The sequence below is a fragment of the Salvelinus alpinus genome, chromosome 24 (genome assembly GCF_045679555.1).
Source record: "Salvelinus alpinus chromosome 24, SLU_Salpinus.1, whole genome shotgun sequence".
Classification (NCBI taxonomy): domain Eukaryota; kingdom Metazoa; phylum Chordata; class Actinopteri; order Salmoniformes; family Salmonidae; genus Salvelinus; species Salvelinus alpinus.
Genome location: NC_092109.1, coordinates 22,800,672 through 22,822,124, shown reverse-complemented (window position 1 = coordinate 22,822,124; position 21,453 = coordinate 22,800,672). Strand labels below are relative to the sequence as shown.

The 21,453-nt window shown below is 43.6% G+C and overlaps 1 protein-coding gene across 1 annotated transcript; it reads right to left on the bottom strand.

The window, feature by feature from the left end:
• Positions 1-10,548: 10,548 nt before the first annotated feature.
• On the bottom strand, positions 10,549-20,567 carry LOC139552330 (uncharacterized). The gene is made up of 4 exons (XM_071363955.1): positions 20,505-20,567; positions 18,242-18,421; positions 12,909-13,070; positions 10,549-12,619 (listed from the first exon to the last, which is right to left on the bottom strand). The coding sequence occupies exons 2-4, from the start codon at positions 18,417-18,419 to the stop codon at positions 12,198-12,200; spliced, it is 762 nt and encodes a 253-aa protein (XP_071220056.1). The 5' UTR covers positions 18,420-18,421; positions 20,505-20,567; the 3' UTR covers positions 10,549-12,197.
• Between the last annotated feature and the right edge of the window lie 886 nt (positions 20,568-21,453).

Genomic DNA, 21,453 nt, shown 5'->3' with positions numbered 1-21,453 from the left:
CCGCCCCGCCCCTTCTGATGACCACGACACCGCCCCCTTCTCAGAACGGCACCGCGCCTGCGCCCACACTTCCAGCAACAAAGGTGTGAATTCTTCCTCCACATCAGAATAGCACACAATGTATTGATTTAGTTCCACACGGAATACGTGGAAAACAAATACAGTGGCTCACAGTGTATTGATTTTGTTCCACACAGAATAAGTGGATAACAAATACAGTGGCTATTGCTGGAATATGGGGACTCTTGCCAATCTTGCAATTTGTCTTTCTGTGTCTCACTATGTATATATTCCTTTGAGTACTGTACAACGGAATTACATATGACCGGGCAGGATAAGTGTGTGCGTGTGCGTACTAGTATACGTGCATGATAAGTGCGTGTGTAGCTCAGAATGCAGTTCTTAGTACCGAGGCTTTGGGCAAACATGATTGCCAGTTCCCAGGGGCAGAGACAGAGCAGAGCTGGCTGTGTTTGTGTAGGTGAGGAACTGGAGCCTGAAAATCAGCCTCACTCAGGACTAGTCAAGAGAGAGGGGTAGGCAGGGAGAAATTTCAGAAAGAGACAAAAGAGAGATATCAAAAGATGAGCAGGGAGAGGGCAGAGCGAGAGAAACTAGCCTATGTTGAAGCTGTAGCAGAACAGAACTGTTAACTTGTCTGTAGATGGATAAGAAGGACCATGCCCTCTCTTCTAAACCTCTGACTGGGTTTACCAAATGCACATGCAGGCATTGAGTTCAAAATCAGAGCTCACACACAAAAAATGCCTTTATAGGGATTCAAAAACATTACATCATACATTCCAAGCAAAACTAAATGAAAGGGTCGATGAGTATGAGAGTTTCTGGTTTCATTTGAAGTAAATCACATTATTTTCAGTAGCCTTTCCAATGTCAAGAAATGTGTGACTTATTTACCAGTCATAATGCCTTCTTCATACACACTCCACTGTTTGCACACAATCAGAACTATTACAAGCAGTCTTCCACACATAACCCTGTCAACATGATCAGAAAACATCCATGGTCCTTCACATCAGAGGAGGCTGGTGGGAGGAAATATAGGAGGACATTTTCATTGTAATGGCTGGAATGGAATGGTACCAGAAATGTGTAAGTACAATAGCTTTGGTCCAGTTTTTCTCAAGTACTCATTAAAATTGTTACTAGTGGTTGTACTAAATTATCCTCTAATTACACAAGTTGCTTTTGTTTAAATTATGAACCTATCCAGTCAATGTAGCTAGCTAGTAGTAGTAGCTTCTTGACTTCATAAATCTTAGTAAAACAACCAATGGTGTATAGTCGAGGCCATATGCAACCAAAATCAACTTTATTTTGAATTATTTCAATTCACAAGATAGAATTAAAGAGAGCGTCAGTCATCAACTATTTAACCTCTGCAATTCTTGAGCTTGGACGCTGCCATTGGACGCAATGCAACGCAAGCTCAACACGGGCAGTGAAGCAGCGTTCATTAATTTCATAGGAAGCATTTTCTCAACGGTTGATGGCAATGCCGGACACCCGATGGCTATAGTGTTGCAGGGCCGTAACACAGACCTGCACACAAGCCACTCTCAAACTACCTATTCAGCACACACACGGCTCACTTTCCCAGTTGTATAGGGACAAACAGGACTGTCAAAACAAGACAAACATACCAGGTTAGCAGAAAAAATGGTTAATGCTTGCATAGCACACACACACACAAAAAAGCAAATATATGACTGTTGTCACCACGCATATGGTGATCCACACCCAATCTGGACATTAAAACACACAACATGCATTCACATTTCATGCTGTACTGATCTACTACTACAGCTCACACACCTGTCAGTTCTCTTGGGGCTCCCGAGTGGTGCAGTGGTCTAAGGCACTGAAAGAAAGATGTGTTGGCATCGAGTAATTGTCTCTGGCCCCCTCCCAGTTTGGGGGAGTGAAGAGGTCTACAGCAAAGTCTCACAACTCAATCGCTGGTTGAAAACTGTTTTCTGCCCCTCCCAAAAGATAGAATTTGTAGATAATTGGCCCTCTTTCTGGGACTCACCCACAAACAGGACCAAGCCTGGCCTGTTGAGGAGTGACGGACTCCATCCTAGCTGGAGGGGTGCTCTCATCTTATCTACGAACATAGACAGGGCTCTAACTCCCCTAGCTCTACAATGAAATAGGGTGCAGGCCAGGCAGCAGGCTGTTAGCCAGCCTGCCAGCTTAGTGGAGTCTGCCATTAGCACAGTCAGTGTAGTCAGCTCAGCTATCCCCATTGAGACCGTGTCTGTGCCTCAACCTAGGTTGAGCAAAACTAAACATGGCGGTGTTTGCCTTACCAATCTCACTGGAATAAAGACCTTCTCCATTCCTGCCATTATTGAAAGAGATTGTGATACCTCACATCTCAAAATAGGGCTACTTAATGTTAGATCCCTCACTTCCAAGGCAGTTATAGTCAATGAACTAATCACTGATCATAATCTTGATGTGATTGGCCTGACTGAAACATGGCTTAAGCCTGATGAATTTACTGTGTTAAATGAGGCCTCACCTTCTGGTTACACTAGTGACCATATCCCCCGCGCATCCCGCAAAGGCAGAGGTGGTGCTAACATTTATGATAGCAAATTTAAATTTAACAAAAAAAATACGTTTTTGTCTTTTGAGCTTCTAGTCATGAAATCTATGCAGCCTACTCAATCACTTTTTATTTTATTTTTTATAGCTACTGTTTACAGGCCTCCTGGGCCATATACAGCGTTCCTCACTGAGTTCCCTAAATTCCTATCGGACCTTGTAGTCATGGCAGATAATATTCACATGGAAAAGTCCACAGACCCACTCCAAAAGGCTTTTGGAGCCATCATCGACTCAGTGGGTTTTGTCCAACATGTCTCCGGACCTACTCACTGCCACAGTCATACTCTGGACCTAGTTTTGTCCCGTGGAATAAATGTTGTGGATCTTAATGTTTTACCTCATAATCCTGGACTATCAGACCACCATTTTATTATGTTTGTAATAGCAACAAATAATCTGCTCAGACCCCAACCAAGGATCATCAAAAGTCATGCTATAAATTCTCGGACAACCCAAAGATTCCTAGATGCCCTTCCAGACTCCCTCCGCCTACCCAAGGACGTCAGAGTACAAAAATCAGTTAACCACCTAACTGAGGAACTCAATTTAACCTTGCGCAATACCCAAGATGCAGTCGCACCCCTAAAAACAAAAAGCATTTGTCATAAGAAACTAGCTCCCTGGTATACAGAAAATACCCGAGCTCTGAAGCAAGCTTCCAGAAAATTGGAACGGAAATGGCGCCACACCAACAGGAACTCTTCCAACTAGCTTGGAAAGACAGTACCGTGCAGTATCGAAGAGCCCTCACTGCTGCTCGATCATCCTATTTTTCCAACTTAATTGAGGACAATAAGAACAATTCAAAATGTATTTTTCATACTGTCGCAAAGCTAACTAAAAAACAACATTCCCCAAGAGAGGATGGCTTTCACTTCAGCAGTGATACATTCATGAACTTCTTTAAGGAAAAGAACATGATCATTAGAAAGCAAATTACGGACTCCTCTTTAAATCTGCAAATTCCTCCAAAGCGCAGTTGTCCTGAGTCTACACAACTCTGCCAGGACCTAGGATAAAGGGAGACACTCAAGTGTTTTAGTACTATACCTGTATCTCTTGACACAATGATGAATATAATCATGGCCTCTAAACCTTCAAGCTGCATACTGGACCCTATTCCAACTAAACTACTGAAAGAGCTGCTTCCTGTGCTCGGCCCTCCTATGTTGAACATAATAAACGGCTCTCTATCCCCCGGATGTGTACCAAACTCACTAAAAGTGGCAGTAATAAAGCCTCTCTTGAAAAAGCCAAACCTTGACCCAGAAAATATAAAAAACTATCGGCCTATATCGAATCTTCCATTCCTCTAAAAATGTTAGAAAAAGCTGTTGCGCAGCAACTCACTGCCTTCCTGAAGACAAACAATGTATACGAAATGCTTCAGTCTGGTTTTAGACCCCATCATAGCACTGAGACTGCACTTGTGAAGGTGGTAAATTACCTTTTAATGGCGTCAGACCGAGGCTCTGCATCTGTCCTTGTGCTACTAGACCTTAGTGCTGCCTTTGATACCATCGATCACCACATTCTTTTGGAGAGATTGGAAACCCAAATTGGTCTACACGGACAAGTTCTGGCCTGGTTTAGATCTTATCTGTTGGAAAGATATCAGTTTGTCTCTGTGAATGGTTTGTCCTCTGACAAATCAACTGTACATTTCGGTGTTCCTCAACGTTCCGTTTTAGGACCACTATTGTTTTCACTATATATTTTACCTCTTGGTGATGTCATTCGGACACATAATGTTAACTTTCACTGCTATGTGGATGACACACAGCTGTACATTTTGATGAAACATGGTGAAGTCCCAAAATTGCCCTCGCTGGAAGCCTTTGTTTCAGACATAAGAAGTGGATGGCTGCAAATGTTCTACTTTTAAACTCGGACAAAACAGAGATGCTTGTTCTAGGTCCCAAAAAACAAAGAGATCTTCTGTTGAATCTGACAATTAATCTTGATGGTTGTACAGTCGTCTCAAATAAAACTGTGAAGGACCTCTGCGTTACTCTGGACCCTGATCTCTCTTTTGATGAACATATCAAGACTGTTTCAAGGACAGCTTTTTTCCATCTACGTAACATTGCAAAAATCTGAAACTTTCTGTCCAAAATTGAATCCATGCTTTTGTCACTTCTAGGTTAGACTACTGCAATGTTCTACTTTCCGGCTACCCGGATAAAGCACTAAATAAACTTCAGTTAGTGCTAAACACGGCTGCTAGAATCTTGACTAGAACCAAAAAATTTGATCATATTACTCCAGTGCTAGCCTCTCTACACTGGCTTCCTGTTAAGGCAAGGGCTGATTTCAAGGTTTTACTGCTAACCTACAAAGCATTACATGGGCTTGCTCCTACCTATCTTTCCGATTTGGTCCTGCCGTACATACCTACACGTACGCTACAGTCACAAGACGCAGGCCTCCTAACTGCCTCTAAAAGTTCTAAGCAAACAGCTGGAGGCAGGGCTTTCTCCTATAGAGATCCATTTTTATGGAATGGTCTGCCTACCCATGTGAGAGACGCAGACTCGGTCTCAACCTTTAAGTCTTTATTGAAGACTCATCTCTTCAGTAGGTCCTATGATTGAGTGTAGTCTGGCCCAGGAGTGTGAAGGTGAAAAGAAAGGCACTGGAGCAACGAACCGCCCTTGCTGTCTCTGCCTGGCCGGTTCCCCTCTCGCCACTGGGATTCTCTGCCTCTAACCCTATTACAGGGGCTGAGTCACTGGCTTACTGGTGCTCTTCCATGCCGTCCCTAGGAGGGGTGCGTCACTTGAGTGGGTTGAGTCACTGACGTGATCTGTCTGGGTTGGCGCCCCCCCTTGGGTTGTGCCGTGGCGGAGATCTTTGTGGGCTATACTCCGCCTTGTCGGTGGTGGTTGAAGATATCCCTCTAGTGGTGTGGGGGCTGTGCTTTGGCAAAGTGGGTGGGGTTATATCCTGCCTGTTTGGCCCTGTCCGGGGGTATCGTCGGATGGGCCCACAGTGTCTCCCGACCTCTCCTGTCTCAGCCTTCAGTATTTATGCTGCAGTAGTTTGTGTGTCAGGGGGCTAGGGTCAGTCTGTTATATCTGGAGTATTTCTCCTGTCTTATCCGGTGTCCTGTGTGAATTTAAGTATGCTCTTTCTTTCTTTCTTGGCCATGTTCTGTTATAATCTCCATCCGGCACAGCCAGAAGAGGACTGGCTACCCCTCATAGCCTGGTTCCTCTCTAGGTTTCTTCCTAGGTTCTGGGCCTTTCTAGGGAGTTTTTCCTAGCCACCGTGCTTCTACACCTACATTGCTTGCTGTTTGGGGTTTTAGGCTGGGTTTCTGTACAGCACTTTGAGAAATCAGCTGATGTAAGAAGGGCTTTATAAAATAAATTTGAAATCTCAGTGCTAGAGGTGTCACTACAGACCATGGTTTGATTCCAGGCTGTATCACAACCAACAGTGATTGGGAGTCCCATGAGGCGGCGCAATATTGGCCCAGCATCATCTGGGTTTGGCTGGGGTAGTCCGTCATTGTAAATAATAATTTGTTAGTAACTGACTTGCCTAGTTATTTTTTTTCTTTGAAGGCCAACATCCCGGAGTCGCCTCTTCACTGTTGACGTTGAGACTGGTGTTTTGCAGGTACTATTTAATGAAGCTGCCAGTTGAGGACTTGTGAGGAGTCTGTTTCTCAAACTAGATACTCATGTACTTGTCCTCTTGCTCAGCACCGGGGCCTCCCTGTCTTTCTATTCTGGTTAGAGCCAGTTTGCGCTGTTCTGTGAAGGGAGTAGTACACAGCGTTGTACGAGATCTTCAGTTTCTTGGCAATTTCTCGCATGGAATAGCCTTCATTTCTCAGAACAAGATTAGACTGACGAGTTTCAGAAGAAAGGGCTTTGTTTCTGACCATTTTGAGCCTTTTATCGAGAACCCACAAATGCTGATGCTCCGGATACTCAACTAGTCTAAAGGCCAGTTTTATTGCTAATTTAAAATCAGCACAACAGTGTTCAGCTGTGCTAACATAATTGCAAAAGGGTTTTCTAACGATGAATTCGCTTTTTAAAATGCTAAACTTGGATTAGCTAACACAACGTACCATTGGAACACAGGAGTGATGGTTGCTGATAATGGGCCTTTGTACGCCTAAATCTGCAATTTCCAGCTACAATTGTCATTTCAAATCAAATCAAATGTTATTAGTCACATGCGCCGAATACAACAGGTGTAGACCTTACAGTGAAATGCTTACTTACGAGCCCCTAACCAACAGTGCAGTTTAAAAAAAATACAGATAAGAATAAGAGATACAAGTAACAAGAAATTAAAGAGCAGCAGTAAAAAATAACATATACAGGGGGGTGCCGGTACAGAGTCAAGTGACTATGCATAGATGACAACAGAGAGTGGCAGTGGTGTGGAGAGGGGGGGAGGGCAATGCAAATAGTCTGGGTAGCCATTTGACTAGATGTTCAGGAGTCTTATGGCTTGGGGGGTAGAAGTTGTTTAGGAGGCTCTTAGACCAAGACTTTGCGCTACGGTACCGCTTGCTGTGCGGTAGCAGAGAGAACACTATGACTAGGTTGGCTGGAGTGACAATTTTTAGGGCCTTCCTCTGACACTGCCTGGTATAGAGGTCCTGGATGGCAGGGAGCTTGGCCCCAGTGATGTCCTGGGCCGTTCGCACTACCCTCTGTAGTGCCTTGCGGTCGGAGGCCAAGCAGTTGCCATACCATGCAGTGATGCAACCGGTCAGGCTGCTCTAGATGGTCCAACAGTAGAACCTTTTGAGGATCTGAGGACCCATGCCAAATCTTTTCAGTCTGCTGAGGGGGAATAGTTTTTGTCGTGCCCGCTTCACAACTGTCTTGGTGTGCTTGGACCATGTTAGTTTGTTGGTGATGTGGACACCAAGGAACTTGAAGCTCTCAACCTGCTCCACTGCAGCCCCGTCGATGAGAATGGGGGAGTGCTCAGTCCTCTTTTTCCTGTAGTCCACAATCATCTCCTTTGTCTTGATCACGTTGAGGGAGAGGTTGTTGTCCTGGCACCACATGGCCAGGTCTCTGACCTCCTCCCTATAGGCTGTCTCGTTGTTGTCGGTGATCAGGCCTGCCACTGTTGTGTCATCAGCAAATTTAATGGTGTTGGATTCGTGCCTGGCCGTGCAGTCATGAGTGAACAGCGAGTACAGGAGGGGGCTGAGCACGCACCCCTGAGGGGCCCCTGTGTTGAGGATCAGCGTGGCGGATGTGTTGTTACCTACCCTTACCACCTGGGGGCAGCCCGTCAGGAAGTCCAGGATCCTGTTGCAGAGTGAGGTGTTTAGTCGCAGGGTCCTTAGCTTATTGATGAGCTTTGAGGGCACTATGGTGTTGAACGTTGAGCTATAGTTGATGAATAGCATTCTCACATAGGTATTCCTTTTGTCCAGGTGGAAAAGGGTAGTGTGGAGTGCAATAGAAATTGCATCATCTGTGGATCTGTTGGGGCGGTATGCAAATTGATGCAAGTTGATGTGAGGCATGACCAGACTTTCAAAGCACTTCATGGCTACAGACGTGAGTACTACGGGTCGGTAGTCATTTAGGCAGGTTACTTTAGTGTTCTTGGGCACAGGCATTATGGTGGTCTGCTTAAAACATGTTGGTATTACAGATTCGGACAGGGAGAGGTTGAAAATGTCAGTGAAGACACTTGCTAGTTGGTCAGCGTATGCTCGCAGTACACGTCCAGGTAATCCGTCTGGCCCTGTGGTCTTGTGAATGTTGACCTGTTTAAAAGGTCTTACTCACATCGGCTGCGGAGAGCGTGATCACACAGTCTTCCTGTACAGCTGGTGCTCTCATGCATGTTTCAGTGTTATTTGCCTTGAAGCGAGCATAAAAGTAGTTTAGCTCATCTGGTAGGCTCGTGTCACTGGGCTGCAACTCCCTTTGTAGTCTGTAATGGTTTGCAAGCCCTGCCACATCCGACAAGCGTCAGAGCCGGTGTAGTACGACTCGATCTTAGTCCTGTATTGACGCTTTGCCTGTTTGATGCTACGTCGGAGGGCATAGCGGGATTTCTTATAAGCTTCCGGGTCAGAGTCCCGCTCCTTGAAAGCGGCAGCTCTAGCCTTTAGCTCAGTGCGGATGCTGCCTGTAATCCATGGCTTCTGGTTGGGGTATGTACGTACGGTCACTGTGGGGACGACGTCAATGACAGATGTGGTGTACTCCTCAATGCCATTGGAGAAATCCCGGAACATATTCCAGTCTGCTAGCAAAACAGTCCTGTAGCTTAGCATATGCTTCATCTGACCACTTTTTTATTGATCTAGTCACTGGTGCTTTCTGCTTAAATTTTTGCTTGTAAGCAGGAATCAGGAGGAAGGAATTATGGTCAGATTTGCCAAATGGAGAGCGAGGGAGAGCTTTGTATGCGTCTGTGTGTGGAGTATAGGTGGTCCAGAGTTCTTTTCCCTCTGGTTGCACATTTAACATGCTGATAGAAATTTGGTAAAACTGATTTAAGTTTCCCTGCATTAAAGTCCCTGGCTACTTGTAGCGCCGCCTCTGGGTGAGCGTTTTCTTGTTTGCTTATGGCGGAATACAACTCATTCAATGCTATTTTAGTGCCAACCTCTAAGGTGGTATGTAAACAGCTATGAAGAATACAGATGAGAACTCTCTCGGTAGGTAGTGTGGTCTTCAGCGTATCATGATATACTCAACCTCAGGCGAGCAATAGCTAGAGACTTCCTTAGATAGTGCACCAGCTGTTATTTACATAAATACATAATCCGCCACCTCGTGTTACCAGACGCCACGGTTCTATCCTGCCGGTACATCGTCGTTCAGCCACGACTTCGTGAAGCACAAGCTGTTACAGTTTTTAATGTCCCGTTGGTAGTTTAATCTTCCCCATAACTCTGCGATTTTATTGTCCAAAGATTACACGTTTGCTAGTAGAATTGAGGGAAGTGGGGGTTTATTCAATCGCCTTCGAATTCTCAGAAGGCAGCCCGCTCTCCAGCCTCTCTTTCTCTACCTCCTCTTCACGCAGATCATGGGAGTCGAGGCCTGTTCCCGAGGGAGCCGTATATCCTCCGTCTCGGGCTCGTCAAGAGTCATGAGAGAAGAAAAAGGATTCTGCTAGTCTGTGGTGAGTAATCGCAGTCCTGATGTCTAGAAGTTAACAATGTTAACAATGTGTACACTGTATTTCTGATCAATTTGATGTTATTTTAAATGGACCAAAAAAATTGTGCTTTTCTTTTAAAAACAAGGACATTTCTAAGTGACCCCAAACTTTTGAACGGTAGTGTGTGTGTGTGTATATATACACTGCTCAAAAAAATAAAGGGAACACTTAAACAACACAATGTAACTCCAAGTAGTAGTCAGATATACACTATGAAGATATACACATTCCATTACAACAAACATCATCGGGGGACGATCTCATTGTTTTTGGTTTAAGAGAAAATCCCTAGACCTCTACTACAGTAGATGCCTCATTTGATAATAAGATGTTCCCACAGGCTGAATTTGGGTAGCAATTGATTTTATGGTACTGTTTCGACTGGCATTTACCAGGGAAATAGTATGGCGTTAGGTACTTAAAACAATTAAAACACATTTTCATAACCTAGTACCAAATGGTGCCTGTTGTGGGGGCTTGTTTAAATGAATCCCAAAGAAAACAAGTAATTCATACCGTAGGTTATTACTGGATAATTACCATGTACATTCTAAGTTAATACCTGGTCATGTGTGGTCATCTTGTGGTTTTGGATGAAGACCATTTCCTGATGATGTTGGTTGGAAATTAACCTAGAGGCAGAGATGACGGACACCAACACATGCAGCAGATAAGTGGGAATGAGAGTAACTGGACTGGACACTTCTGTTCTGGAACAGAAAGAAAATGCATGTACACATGTTTTACAAATACGCTAAAATAGTTTAATGAATAAATAGCATCATAAACAACAACAATGAAAAGTCTGATTCATAGAGATGGGACTGTGACCCTGGAATAAGAGAAGGAATGTCTTCCTATGTACCTGAGGAAAAGATTGAGGGACGGTTTCCCGGACACATATTAAGCCTAGTCTTGAACTAAAAACAATCTCCATCGAAAATGTTTCCTAGTCCAGGACTAAGATTAATCTGTGTCCAGGAAACAGGCCTTGAGGGTATAAGCGGGTAAGGAAAACCTGATTCTAGGCAGCCATCTTAATTTATCAAGTCAATATCCATGGTCCTACCGTCACATGCAACCAAGCACCATCAAGGAGCTTGTCTTATTGGTTACCTTCAAGTAGGATAAGCATACATACAGTGGTTTGTGCTGTAATGTAGACGTCTAAAGATGCCAAACCGGGATATATTTTCACAGTGATCTGAGGTATCTTGTGACCAATAGCAGTGTCATTTTATGAAACAATAAATATTTAAGCACATCAAATATTTAATACATCATATTCAAATATGATTAGATAGCAAGTCATTTAAAGGAAAGAGCCATGTATTTACACTACCTACTGTGGAAAGGAAAGACTTCATATCCCCACTCAATCTTTCCTATAGTAGTAAACAACCATGCTAATAAATAGTTCCTCAATTTGTGATTAAAGCCATAGTGGCCATAATAGAAGCCAAATGGGCTTTTTAAATTGAATTTCTCAAAGGAAACTCCAGTTTCAGTACACTTCAGGTAAATCTTCCATAGAAATCTGTGATTTGTTTCCACCATTTGGGAAACTTAAAGTGTCACTATGGAAGACTGTGCAAAGGGTTTAAGAAGTTAAAATAATGCATACGTTAAAAAACAACCTGTTAAAAGAATCAGAAAAACCTTCCTCTAGGGATTTCTATGTTAACTAGAAGAGGAGAGTAGGTGATTGTACAAACATGAGCTATGTTAGGATCGCAATGTTGAGCAGTCTGAACTTCTGCTCATTGAACATATTTTCTGGTTCTGAACTGTTACAAACCATTCGCTGATCCGGAACATTCCCCAGTGGTTATTTTGCAGTAATGTAAACAGGGTCAAAGCTTGTTCCCATTGATGAGCAGGAAGGGCATATAATTTGCGTCACACATCGATTATAACATACAGACTCTCACTTTCCCTGGTCACACAGACAGAAATAGCTTAACCGTGTTACATTCTTGTCACACTTTTCCAAATATCACAGCTAGCCAAATAACGATTTATCTTGGTCGAGTCAAGTGTGAGACGCTGGGCATAAACTCCCACAAGGAAACATGGGTAAATGGGTTATTGACTTGATGTTGTGCAACTGTACATACCCCGAGAAGGCATGTTTTAGGCAGACAAACATTAAAACAACATTAGGAAACGTATCTGGTCTCTTTTTTGGCTCCTGACTGGATTCCACCAGCTTGGTCTAGTGAAGCAATAGGGATTCAAAACATGACCAGGGCAGGCGCCAGCACTGCTGTCTAATTAAGTCTGTTACAGGCCATGTGTGGTGTGATCCTGGTTTGCATTCTAGTCTGAAACTAAGCCATTTTGGGCCACACATTCAAACCTTTACCCCTGTAGTGGTCCAATAAACCCCTTTAGCAGTCTCCACTTCCACCCACCTCCCCCTGAGTCAGTTCAGGCAACACGTCTCCTACCCCCTCCTCTTCGTCAGACTGTCCCACTCCCTGCTCCCTGGGGGTAAGGGGTTCTGTGTCACTGTCGTCCCACTCCACCACAGCTGTGTAGTCCCTCTGGGTGGAGGTGGGGTCCCCCAGGCTGCTCAGGCTGATCACACCGGCCAGGCAGGAGAAGAGCAGGCCCAGCATGGTGATGTAGAAGCTCTCCCCTGGGTAAGGCTTCATCCCTGCCGCCCCTCCCTGGCTCCTGGAGCCAGACCAAGGCCAGGTCCAGCCCCCTACCCATTCCCACAGTGGCACAAACTTGCCCTCCTGAAGGTTGCAGTGGATGATGTACAGGCAGGCCCCACACACTCCCAGAACAGACAGGAGGAGAACCACTGGGGAGAGAGGAAGGAAGAAAATAGAGAGAGTGGGTAAGAGAGAGAGAGAGAATGACATACTAATTAATCCCAGAGAGAACTGCAGAGAGTGATGTAAGCTAACATGGCTCGTCATTCTATGAGTGTTCATATTTTGAGAGACCTGTGAGTGCATTCTTCTTCAAGTGATGACAGTATTGTGATAAGCCCTCAGTGAGTGAGACACAAAAAACAGATAAAGACAGCAAAAGAGAACAAGAGGAGGAAGAGAGAAAAATAAAAATGAGAGACAGAGAAGTTAGGTTACCTGTGGAGATGTGGAGTAACACCACCAGTCGAGGGTGGGACATCCCAGTCCCCAGGAAGTCCAATAGGAAGGAGGAGCTGGAGAGCAGGACAGCACTGTAGCACAGAGCCGCCAGGGCATAGAGCAGCCACACCCCCCAGCCATCTACGCCACCCAGGGGACCTGCAGGGAGGGAACGCACACATACAGTGCATTCGGAAAGTATTCAGACCACTTGACTTTTTCCACAATTTGTTACGATACAGCCTTATTCTAAAATGTATTAAATTGATCAGGGGGAGAGAAAAAAATCTACACACAATACCCCATAATGACAAAGCAAAAACAGGTTTGTAGAAATGTTGGCAAATTTCTTAGAAACACAACTGAAATATGACAGTTACACACAGTACCAGTCAAAAGTTTGGACACAACTACTCATTCAAGGGTTTTCCTTTATTTGTACTATTTTCTACATTGTATAATAATAGTGAAGACATCAAAACTACAAAATAACACATGGAATCATGTAGTAACCAAAAAGTGTTAAACAAATCAAAATATATTTTATATTCTTCAAAGTAGCCACCCTTTGCCTTGATGACTGCATTGCACACTTTTGGCATTTTCTCAACCAGCTTCACCTGGAATGCTTTTCCAACAGTCTTGAAGGAGTTCCCACATATGCTGAGCACTTGTTGGCTGCTTTTCTTTCACTCTGCGGTCCAACTCATCCCAAACCATCTCAATTGGGTTGAGGTCAGGTGATTGTGGAGGTCAGGTCATCTGATACAGCATTCCATCCCTCTCCTTCTTTGTCAAATAGCCCTTATATAGCCTGGAGGTGTGTTAGGTATTTGTCCTGCTGGGGAAAAAAATTATAGTCCCACTAAGCGCAAACTAGATGGGATGGCGTATCACTGCAGAATGCTGTGGTAGCCATGCTGGTTAAGTGTGCCTTGAATTCTAAATAAATTACAGACAGTGTCACCAGCAAAGCACCCCCACACCATAACACCTCGTCCTCCATGCTTCACGGTGGGAACCACACAAGCAGAGATCATCCGTTCACCTACTCTGCGTCTCACAAAGACACGGCGGTTGGAACCAATAATCTCAAATTTGGACTCATCAGACCAAGGTCTAATGTCCATTGTGCGTGTTTCTTGGCGCAAGCAAGGCTCTTCTTCTTATTGGTGTCCTTTAGTAGTGGTTTCTTTGCAGAAATACGACCATGAAGGCCTGATTCACGCAGTCTCCTCTGAACAGTTGATGTTGAGATGTGTCTGTTACTTGAACTCTGTGAGGCATTTATTTGGGCTGCAATTTCTGAGGCTGGTAACTCTAATGAACTTATCCTCTGCAGCAGAGGTAACTCTAGATCTTCCTTTCCTGTGGCAGTCCTCATGAGAGCCAGTTTAAAATCATAGTGCTTGATGGTTTTTGCAACTACACTTGAAGAAACTTTCAAAGTTATTGAAATGTTCTGGATTGACTGACCTTCATGCCTTAAAGTAATGATGAACTGTCGTGTCTCTTTGCTTATTTGATCTGCTCTTGCAATAATATGGACTTTGTCTTTTACCAAATAGGGCTCTCTTCTGTATACCACCCCTACCTACTCACAACACAACTGATTGGCTCAAACACATTAAGGAAAGAAATTCCACAAATGAACTTTTAACAAGGCACACCTGTTAATTGAAATGCATTCCAGGTGACTACTTCATGAAGCTGGTTGAGAGAATGCCAAGGGTGTGCAAAGCTGTCATCAAAACAAGGGGTGGCTACTTTTAAGAATCTCAAATATAAAATATATTTTCATTTACAGTGGGGAGAACAAGTATTTGATACACTGACGATTTTGCAGGTTTTCCTACTTACAAAGCATGTAGAGGTCTGTAATTTTTATCATAGGTACACTTCAACTGTGAGAGAAGGAATCTAAAACAAAAATCCAGAAAATCACATTGTATGATTTTTAAGTAATTAATTGGCATTTTATTGCATGACATAAGTATTTGATACATCAGAAAAGCAGAACTTAATATTTGGTACAGAAACCTTAGTTTGCAATTACAGAGATCATACGTTTCCTGTAGTTCTTGACCAGGTTTGCACACACTGCAGCAGGGATTTTGGCCCACTCCTCCATACAGACCTTCTCCAGATCCTTCAGGTTTCGGGGCTGTCGCTGGGCAATACGGACTTTCGGCTCCCTCCAAAGATTTTCTATTGGGTTCAGGTCTGGAGACTGGCTAGGCCACTCCAGGACCTTGAGATGCTTCTTACGGAGCCACTCCTTAGTTGCCCTGGCTGTGTGTTTCGGGTCGTTGTCATGCTGGAAGACCCAGCCACGACCCATCTTCAATGCTCTTACTGAGGGAAGGAGGTTGTTGGCCAAGATCTCGCGATACATGGCCCCATCCATCCTCCCCTCAATACGGTGCAGTCGTCCTGTCCCCTTTGCAGAAAAGCATCCCCAAAGAATCATGTTTCCACCTCCATGCTTCACGGTTGGGATGGTGTTCTTGGGGTTGTACTCATCCTTCTTCTTCCTCCAAACACGGCGAGTGGAGTTTAGACCAAAAAGCTCTATTTTTGTCTCATCAGACCACATGACCTTCTCCCATTCCTCCTCTGGATCATCCAGATGGTCATTGGCAAACTTCAGACGGGCCTGGACATGCGCTGGCTTGAGCAGGGGGACCTTGCGTGCGCTGCAGGATTTTAATCCATGACGGCGTAGTGTGTTACTAATGGTTTTCTTTGAGACTGTGGTCCCAGCTCTCTTCAGGTCATTGACCAGGTCCTGCCGTGTAGTTCTGGGCTGATCCCTCACATTCCTCATGATCATTGATGCCCCACGAGGTGAGATCTTGCATGGAGCCCCAGACCGAGGGTGATTGACCGTCATCTTGAACTTCTTCCATTTTCTAATAATTGTGCCAACAGTTGTTGCCTTCTCACCAAGCTGCTTGCCTATTGTCCTGTAGCCCATCCCAGCCTTGTACAGGTCTACAATTTATCCCTGATGTCCTTACACAGCTCTCTGGTCTTGGCCATTGTGGAGAGGTTGGAGTCTGTTTGATTGAGTGTGTGGACAGGTGTCTTTTATACAGGTAACGAGTTCAAACAGGTGCAGTTAATACAGGTAATGAGTGGAGAACAGGAGGGCTTCTTAAAGAAAAACTAACAGGTCTGTGAGAGCCGGAATTCTTACTGGTTGGTAGGTGATCAAATACTTATGTCATGCAATAAAATGCAAATTAATTACCTAAAAATCATACAATGTGATTTTCTGGATTTTTGTTTTAGATTCCGTGTCTCACAGTTGAAGTGTACCTATGATAAAAATGACAGACCTCTACATGCTTTGTAAGTAGGAAAACCTGCAAAATCGGCAGTGTATCAAATACTTGTTCTCCCCACTGTATTTAACACTTCGTTTACTACATGATTACATATGTGTAATTTCATAGTTGATGTTTTCACTATTATTCTACAATGTAGAAAATAGTAAAAAATAAAGAAAAACCCTGGAATGAGTAGGTGTGTCCAAACTTTTGACTGGTACTGTAAGTATTCAGACCGTTTACTCAGTACTTTGATGAAGCACCTTTGGGAGCGATTACAGCTTTAAGTCTTCTTGGGTATGACGCTACAAGCTTGGCACGCCTGTATTTGGGGAGTTTCTCCCATTCTACTCTGCAGATCCTCTCAAGCTCTGTCAGGTTGGATGGGGAGCATTGCTGCACAGCAATTTTCAGGTCTGTCCCGAGATGTTCGATCGGGTTCAAGTCCGGGCTCTGGCTGGGCCACTCAAGGACATTCAGAGACTTGTCCCGAAGCCACTCCTGTGTTGTCTTGGCTGTGTGCTTAGGGTCGTTGTCCTGTTGGAAGGTGAACCTTCGTCCCAGTCTGAGTTCCTGAGTGCTCTGGAGCAGGTGGTTTTCATCAAGGATCTCTCTGTATATTGCTCCATTCATCTTTGCCTCGATCCTGACTAGTCTCTCAGTCCCTGCCGCTGAAAATTATCCCCACAGCATGATGCTGCCACCACCATGCTTCACTGTAGGGATGGTGCCAGGTTTCCTCCAGACGTGACGCTTGGCATTCAGACCAAGTTTCATCTTGGTTTCATCAGACCAAAGAATCTTGTTTCTCATGGTCTGAGAGTCTTTAGGTGCCTTTTGGCAAACTCCATGCGGGCTGTCATGTGTATTTTACTGAGGAGTGGCTTCCGTCTGGTCACTCTACCATAAAAGGTCTGATTGTTGGAGTGCTGCAGATGGCTGTCCTTCTGGAAAGTTATCCCATCTCCACAGAAGAACTCTAGAGCTCTGTCAGAGTGACCATCGGGTTCTTGGTCACCTCCCTGATCAATGCCCTTCTCCCCCGATAAATCTTCCATTTAAAAAATGGAGGCCACTGTGTTCTTGGGGACCTTCAATGCTGCAGAAATGTTTTGGTACCTTTTCCCAGATCTGTGCCTCGACACAATCCTGTCTAGGAGCTCTACAGACAATTCCTTCGACCTCATGGCTTGGTATTTGCTCTGACATGCACTGTCAACTTCGGGACCTGATATAAACAGGTGTGTGCCTTTCCAAATCATGTCCAATCAATTGAATTTACCACAGGTGGACTCCAATCAAGTTGTAAAAACATCAAGGATGATCAATGGAAACAGGATGCACATGCGCTCAATTTCGAGTCTCATAGCAAAGGGTCTGAATACTTATAAGGTATTTCTGTTTTATACATTTGCAAAAAAAATCTAAAAACCTGTTTTCGCTTTGTCATTATGGGGTATTGTGTGTACATTTTTTATTTGATCAATTTTAGAATAAGAGTAACGTAACAAAATGGGTAAAAAGTCAAGGGTTCTGAATACTTTCCGTAGACACTGTATAGACATTTACAGTACACTCACAGCTGCTCACAGACTAGTGTGCTCAAGCAGGGAATACACACAATTGCATATGGACAATGCAAACATAGAAGAATAGAATAGAGACACATGTTATCAGACATAGCGTGAGCACATTTTAACAGTATCAACATGACACTTGTTCCCCAATCCATCCTTTCCCCAAAACACATGTAAATATTGGACTTTAAATATTGTCTTCCTGTATTATACTTTTGCTAAAATGCTTATTATATTCTACTGATTTACTTTGTTTATATTATTTTATTTCTTATTGATGTTGCATTGTCGAGAAGGAACCTGCAAGCAAGCATTTCGTTGGACGGTGTATACCATGTGTACATACGACCAATAAAACTTGATAAGAGTGAAAAGACAATCCTCAGTACAACACTTCTTCCACATCCAGTCTTGCCCCTACCTGTGTCAGTGAGGTTCTGGGGAGCATGCAGTATGAAAGCCACACCATAGATGAGCTGTTTGCCTCCGGGGTCAGTGTTGTTCATGACTTGGATCCAGTTTGGGTCGGCGATGGATGTGCACAGTGACACCAGCGTAAAGCACTGGCACACCGCAGCCGGAGACATGCTCAGAGTCATGGCTGGAGGGGAGACACAATGGACTTACCAATAACAATTTTTACAAATGATGCTGTTTTTCAACCTCAGAGACTTTGCAACAGCTGCCAAATGCATAGATGTGATGCCAGCATTTAGGCTGGGTGTTGTGCTAGTCTGGACTCTGGATTTTTTTTTTACTGTTTCAGACAAGCAATGTGTATGGTTATGTTAGATGTATAGTGAACAAAAATATTAAACACAACATGTAAAGTGTTTGTCCCATGTTTCATGAGCGGAATTCTTTTTCCACAGAAATGTTCCATACACACAAAAAGCTTATTACTCTCCAATTTTGTGCACAAGTTTGTTTACATCCCTGTTAGTGAGCATTTCTCCTTTGACAAAATAACCCATGCACCTGACAGGTGTGGCATATTAACCTTGAGCTGGGGAGAATAAAAATCCACTATTTTGTCACAATACTATGTCACAAGTTTTGAAATAGTGTGCAACTGGCCTGCTGACTGCAGGTATGTCTACCAGTGCTGTTGCTAGAGAATTTAATGTTAATTTCTCTACCATAAGCCACCTCCATCATAGTTTTTGAGAATTTGGCAGTACGTCCAACCGGCCTCACAACCGCAGACCACGTGTAACCACGTCAGCCCAGGTTCTCCACCTCCAGCTTCTACAACTGCGGGACTGTCTGAGACCAGCCACCAGGGCTGCTGATGAAATTGAGGAGTATTTGTGTTTGTAATAAAGCCCTTTTGTGGGGAAAACCTGATTCTGATTGACTGGGCCTGGCTCCCCAGTGAGTGGGCCCAGCTCCCAATTGGGTGGGCCCATGTCCTCCCAGGCCCACCCATGGCTGCGCACATGCCCAATCCATAGATTAGGGCCTAGTTCATTTATTTAAATTGACTGACTTCCTTATATGAACTGTAACTCAGTAAAATCATTGAAATTGTTGCATTTATATTTTTGTTCCGTATAATAATATGATTCCAATGTAAATACAGTTTACACCTACAAAGTAAAGAGAGATTATGCACAAAATAAATAGCCTAACTAAGAAGCACAGTGTTCTGGTGCAGGTTGTAGGAACATTAACACTGTAAACCTAATGTTGGGATACCTAAAATGAGAGAGCTGTTGAAAGAACAGCAATATTTTCTCGGAATCAAATTAGCTAACATTGTTAGGTAATGCATATAGTACTTAACCCTTCCCTAACCAGCACCAAGCCTAATACACTACAAAGTCTGTTGGAGACTAAAATGTAGACTCGCTAACGTTACGTGCTATTCAGGGATAACCAAATAATACAAATAAAAACGTCATGTGACACAACAGAATCGTCTATTGTTCAGCATATTGTCTGAAAAGCTAGCTATACATGATGGGTGTGTAAAATTAGGCATTGCGAAATGTCACATTTCCAACTCCTCTCGTGCCCTGAATTAACTCAGATAATAAATTATCAATCAAGTAACTAGGTGGCCATTTAGAATGCACGCGCACAATAACAACCCTACCCAAGCTACTTCTATGGCTAACGTTACTTACCGAGCTATAAAAAAAATAAAAATAAAATAAAAAAAAATAAAAAACGATGAAATCCACGAACATATAATTCTTCATATATATCTCAATGACTGATAGGTGTGGCTAAAAATATATTGTTTCTTAGTTGACGTAATCTCAATCCATTTCAACACGGAATTATCTCGTTTGTATTTAGCCAAAGATAATGGATATACTGACAAGATACATGTCTCTCCGCCCTAAAAATGGGAGTTGTTGTCCACAAAGGGGCTGTCTAGTTCCCGCCTATCCTTTCTATGCTATGCTACTGCCTCATCACATGAATGAATATGCATGACCATCTCGAGGCAACTCCAATAAAAAGTGTTTTTTTCTCAAAGTTGCCGGGATGTCACGTGTCCTACTAATATCTGTACAATCATAACAATTTAAGCATTACGAAACTTATATTCGATCAAATAAACCTCACGTAGCATATAAGGCATTCATATTTTAGTTGACCAAATTCGGACATTGTCATTGACCTACATACAAAACGACTTGCCTGGTGGGCGAAACAACGAAAAATAACGCAACCTGCTGGGGGAGACAGATTTGCCGTCGAGTTGATCCTCTCTTTTCCTCTTCCTTTCCTTCTTCTTCGATTAGGTTTAACGGCGGTTGGCATCCAATAAATGTTGCATTATCGCCACCTACCGCCACCTTCCTTATACTTTGCTTGAAAAAAGTAAATAAACAAACAAATACCCTACCTTCTAATTTTAACACTACACTCACAATTTCTTCAAAATAACACCACCCTACTCCACTATTTACATCTATTTAGTCCTACCTCAGGCCAACAACATGAAAGGATGGGACACCACCACTTATCACACCATGTAACTCTTCTGGTGTCAAGTCTCGCACACCCAAATACCTCTCTGCAGCTGCCACCACAACCTCAATTTAATGTGATTTACGTTCCATCCCTGCAGTACAGGTGATAACCATTGCTATAAATGCTAAAAATCCAATCTTGCTGAAACATATATCACTTGTTGACCTATCCCTATGTACTGGTACAGATCTACTACTCACACCCCTCCTCTCAGGACCCCTCCCCCTTGACCCATCTTCCTCTCCTTTCTTCACTGCCCCAGCATATGACAACTTCTGCACTACTCTAACACTGGAAACCTCAACCTGCCTCTCTCACACAAACATTTCTGATCCCCAGCCCCATTGGCACCCCTACAATGAACACATACCACTACTTTATCCAATGCTACACATTCCGTTGTGTCATGCCCTTCTGCACACTTCTCACACCTAGGAACCTTCCTCCTACACACTGCTGCCACTTGCCCATAAGCTTGACACCTGTAAAAATGTAATGTATTCGGACACTAAAGCTCGTACAGGATAACTTATATTTACATTTAAGTCATTTAGCAGACGCTCTTATCCAGAGCGACTTACAAGTTGGTGCATTCACCTTATGATGTCCAGTGGAACAACCACTTTACAATAGTGCATCTAACTC